The 4,968-nt window shown below is 35.7% G+C and overlaps 1 protein-coding gene across 1 annotated transcript; it reads left to right on the plus strand.

The window, feature by feature from the left end:
• Positions 1 to 896: 896 nt before the first annotated feature.
• On the plus strand, positions 897 to 4,126 carry LOC106436824 (probable serine/threonine protein phosphatase 2A regulatory subunit B''delta). The gene is made up of 11 exons (XM_013877770.3): positions 897 to 1,298; positions 1,372 to 1,617; positions 1,864 to 1,969; positions 2,048 to 2,147; positions 2,242 to 2,347; positions 2,422 to 2,512; positions 2,690 to 2,831; positions 2,915 to 3,062; positions 3,152 to 3,261; positions 3,342 to 3,624; positions 3,712 to 4,126. Exons 1-11 carry the CDS (start codon positions 1,149 to 1,151, stop codon positions 3,850 to 3,852), a joined length of 1,623 nt encoding a protein of 540 aa, XP_013733224.1. The 5' UTR covers positions 897 to 1,148; the 3' UTR covers positions 3,853 to 4,126.
• The last annotated feature ends 842 nt before the right edge of the window (positions 4,127 to 4,968 follow it).

Raw genomic sequence — 4,968 nt, forward strand, 5'->3', positions numbered from 1 at the left:
TGGTGAGATCGACAAACGGTTTGCACTGACTGATTCGTCTCGGCCAGGGCTTCGATTTGATATTTTGATCGGTTTCTGGGTCCTCACGGTTTGGGAGAACGGCCTCTTCGAAGTTTCGAGGCAGATTCCTTTTCATTTTAGGGTTTTAGCGATTTTGTTTTACGCTCAGGGTGTTAGAGGCTATCATGCTGATAACGTGTTGTAAACTTAAGGATTTAGAATTGTAAGTTTCTGTATATTATTAATGAATAAGTGTTCTTTTTATATATGGGTTACAAGAGAGATAAATGGAAATACAATAATAGGAAAGATTACAAATCATAAACATAAACGAATTAGGAAATATGCAAGTTGTAGCCGCCTCTCTCTTCTCTCCAAGTCTCGCGGCCGCCTCTCTCTCTCTAGGATTGGGCCGTTTCTCTCTCTAAATGTATGGGCCGGTTATGGACATATACCAATTGATTTATAACAATACTAAAGTTATATCAATATATATCATTGCTATATTGCAAATTTGTATTCAAATTATTAACATGTGACTAATTAACCCCGATTTAATAGGAAAGGTTGAACACTTCTAGCCTTTAATTGGGGGCCATGAAAATGAATAAAATGAATATTAAAAAGTTGAACAAAATTTTATTTTAAGAACTGAATTGAAAAAAAAAGGGGAGAAACAAATGTTCCTTATCAAATTTGAAAGTCTTCATTAAATCATCAATATATGAGGAACACAAAGGAATGTGGTGGGCACATATGCTTTTAATTTGACAAAAAAATCAATTTAATTGGTATCAATTTCGACAACAACAAATTCATCATCTTTTTTTTTTTTTTAAATTTGATCTTATGCGGTTCGACGTGTCACCTTAATGTAGTAGCATACACTAATGTTGATTTTGGGGATTTGACCCAAAAAAAAAAAAATGTTGATTTTGGGGGAAAAGTATTTTATTAGTTTTCAACAATTTACTAATTATAGTTTTGATTAAGAGATTGTTTATGTCATTCCATCCTCTCTCTCTCCTTGAATTTCTCTGCAAAGGTTGAGTAATCTCCTTCAGTATCGGACGGATCTAACTTTCTCCACTAGTTCAGATGTATAACTTTCTTCACCAAGGAATATTTGCATTTGAGAATTGATCAGGATGGCCCAATCCAAGGCGATGGAGTCTCTAATGCTCGATATAGAGCTGTTACAGTTGCCGGAGACGTCACCAATGTCGATGAAATCGAATCAAGACTTCGTGAAGAAGCTCTTTGATCAATGGCTTGCGCTTCCTGAAACCAATCGCTTGGTAATAAATAATAAATAATGCTTCGGATTTTCTTGAATAAATATTGTGACCTTAGGAGATATTTTGTCAATAGGTAGCATCATTGGTGAATGATGTCAAATCTGGAGTCGCATTGAATGTTGTCTCTGGAGGCTCTTCTGCTACAAATTCAGGGTCTAATAGTCCTTTGGCTTCAATGTTTCCGGCACGCAATGGCCCTCCTCTTTCTCCCAGGAACTCCACCGGCTCACCTCGGATCACTAGACAAAGGACTGGTCTCTCTAATCTTAGCTCTCCTCTCAAAGTTGTTTCTGACCATGTCAAAGAACTCATTCCTCAGGTCCACATTTCCATCCCACCTTCTCTACTTAAAGCTTTGATCTGGAACATTGTATGAAATGATAGTACGGACTACCCCAGAGGTGGCACTAACTTATTGTATTGCACTGCCATCTCTTACCCTATGATGTTCTCGCATTTCTTTTATTTTGTAACCATTTTCTTGTGCATCTCTTAGTGCCATTTCCTTTCCATATAATCTCAGCATCGTTTGTGCTAAAAGCATTGTCTATTATTGAATGTATAGTTTTACTTTGAAGATGGTCGCCCACCACCCAATGACCAAAAAGAGCAGTGCATAGCTAAGATCAACACACTTTTCCATGGCCATGAGGATGGTTTGCAATTGCAAGGTCGGTTAATTAGCTTCTTTTGAGATATCCTTATCTCTAATATTTAGTGACTAACCACGTCTTTTCTTTTCTTTTCAGAATTTAAATTGGTCACTTCTGAGATCTGCAAGGTTCCATCATTTTTCTCCACCTCTATTTTCAGAAAAGTTGATACCAATAACACTGGTTTTGTGAAAAGGTTTGCAGTTTCAATCCATGTGTAGCTACAAAGTTTGGTGTAGTCAAAAAGAGATCATAACTCTAAAACCCATGCATTTTTTTTTTGTTTACAGAGAAGCCTTCATTGATTATTGGGTTAAGGGAAATATGTGGACAAAGGAGATAGCAACTCAGATATTTACAATTCTGAAGCAACCAGATAAGAAGTACCTTGTCCAGGTGGTTTTTATATATTACTTTGTATTTGGCAACAATTCTTTATTGATTTTTACTTCGTGATGAATTTATAACAGGATGATTTCAAGCCTGTTCTCCAAGAACTATTGGCAACACACCCTGGTCTTGAATTCCTGCAAGGCACACCTGAGTTTCAGGATAGATATGGTTAGTTTTAGATTAAAATTTATTATCTTGCAAAATGATATAATACAGACGAAAAAGCAAAAGAGTGCAAAAAGATGTGTTTATGATCGATAGAAACATTTTTATAAAGAGGTGTGATATATGCAAAGTTGAGTATATGATCCATTTGTAATCTTTGATGTACACTTTTGGCAACAGCTGAAACTGTAATATACAGAATATATTACTACATAAATAGGAGTGGGAATGGTCATCTTACCTTAAGAGAGCTTAAGCGAGGAAATTTAGTTGACGCAATGCAACATGCCGATGAAGAAGAGGATATCAATAAGGTGTTGAGGTAGGTGGCTAGAGTTAAATTAGTAATATTTTGTAGTTGGTGTTCACGCCTTTTATTCTGACTCTTTACGGTTTACTAATTAGGTACTTCTCTTATGAGCATTTCTATGTCATATACTGCAAGTTCTGGGAGCTGGATACAGACCATGATTTCTTGATCGACAAAGAGAATCTCATCAGATACAGTAACCATGCTCTCACCTACAGGATTGTCGACCGAATCTTTTCTCAGGTCTGCTATTCCGCTTCTTCCCCCCTGCCTTTTTTTTTTTTAATCTTCTGCGCTTCGGAATGTCATTGTCAATATGCCTTTTCATATAGGTACCAAGGAAGTTTACTAGTAAAACCGAAGGAAAGATGTGTTATGAGGATTTCGTTTATTTCATTCTGGCTGAAGAAGACAAGTCATCAGAACCTAGTCTAGAGTATTGGTGAGAGTGAAACTTTTTTTTATTGGGTGTAGGTGTTATTTGGTAAGAGTTATGTTATGATATTAATGTTGATGATGAAGGTTCAAGTGCATAGATTTGGATGCAAATGGTGTCCTGACACGGAATGAGCTGCAATTCTTTTATGAGGAGCAGCTGCATAGAATGGAATGCATGGCGCAAGAGGCGGTGCTGTTTGAGGATATTTTGTGCCAATTATTTGATATGGTCAAACCAGAAGACGAAGGGTACATTTGTCTGAATGATTTGAAGGGCTCTAAACTTTCCGGAAATGTTTTCAATATACTTTTCAACCTGAACAAGTTTATGGCGTTTGAAACACGTGATCCCTTCCTCATTCGCCAGGTAACTATGTCCAATAAATATTCCACTATGACCAATTATTTCATATGGTAAAACCAGAAGACTTATTGTTCTCTTATTGATTCGTAGGAGCGCGCAAATCCTACATGGACCGAGTGGGATCGTTTTGCTCATAGGGAATACATTAGGCTATCTATGGAAGAAGACGTCGAAGATGTGTCTAACGGAAGTGCTGAAGCATGGGACGACTCGCTTGAGGTCTCCTTTTGAGCGACTTATTATGGTAATTTAATCAACAATTTCCTAAAGCTTTAAAAGAGTGAGGGCTGGTTTAAAAACAATTCGGGTTATGGAATATATGGGGGAACTGAAGCTGAAAGCTATTATTGATACAGTTTTGATTTGGGTCTGGATTCAGTTTGACATAAACAATAATCTCTAAAGAACATTGAGTTTTTACTTGGTATATTTCCCTCTGGGACGTTCAGTTCTGGTTATGGTTTTATTTGGATACTTCAAAAATAAAAACGCATTTGTTTGTTGATTTGTTGGTTTTTCTTTTCTGAACGAGTCTCAGTTTCACCCTCTAGAAAATGTCAATTCGAAAGATAGATCAAAACATAATGTCCTCATTTTATCTTACTATCATGTATTATGCACAAGTTTAACTGTAATGAAAAAGAAGATTCATCAAATTGTCAAGTAGATCATCATATAATCTTTATTTCTATTACTTATGATTAGGGATGTTGTATAGGGTTGTCCAGCCCAACCCAACCCTATTTAGTTTAAGCTCAACGCTAAGTGAACCCTAACCCTTTCAAAACCCATTAAACTATGTTAAATAGGGCTCAACTCTTATTAACCCTTTAAATCCTTTATAATTTTTTATGTAAAATATTTTCCATAGTGGTTATCATATAAAAAGTTAAATCAAATAACATTAAATCAAAAGTTTGAGTCTTATATAAATAGCAAACCACGACACTTAGTTTGAAAAAACCCAAATCTAAGACATTGTAAAAATTGTAAAAAAGTTCTATTTTGATAAAGGTTCCTTCTGCTCTTCGGCTCTTCTAACGCATATGACTTCTTTCTTTTCAATTTGCCATTGACTCTATTACTTCCTTGTCACAGAATGACAACCCCACATCTTCATCTTGCTTCAAGGTCATAAGAATATAAACAATGAGCTCATAAGAACACAGACAACACATATAGTAAATTCATAAAAATACAGTCAACACAAACAACAAGAACATGAACACAACAGATAGCAAACTCATCTGCATAAAGTACAGCACAACACATATAGCAAACTCATAAAAAACAGAACATTTAGTCATTTGCATTAAGTACAACAGAATTAAGGACGCAACAGAACTA

This window comes from Brassica napus, chromosome C1 (genome assembly GCF_020379485.1).
Source record: "Brassica napus cultivar Da-Ae chromosome C1, Da-Ae, whole genome shotgun sequence".
Lineage (NCBI taxonomy): Eukaryota > Viridiplantae > Streptophyta > Magnoliopsida > Brassicales > Brassicaceae > Brassica > Brassica napus.

Excerpts from the sequence above, each read along its gene's own strand:
- LOC106436824 (XM_013877770.3), top strand. The coding sequence starts at position 1,149 with ATGGCCCAATCCAAGGCGATGGAGTCTCTAATGCTCGATATAGAGCTG. Across the intron at positions 1,618-1,863 it reads TCAAAGAACTCATTCCTCAG|TTTTACTTTGAAGATGGTCG; the intron begins GTCCACATTTCC and ends TTGAATGTATAG. Across the intron at positions 3,063-3,151 it reads TCGACCGAATCTTTTCTCAG|GTACCAAGGAAGTTTACTAG; the intron begins GTCTGCTATTCC and ends CTTTTCATATAG.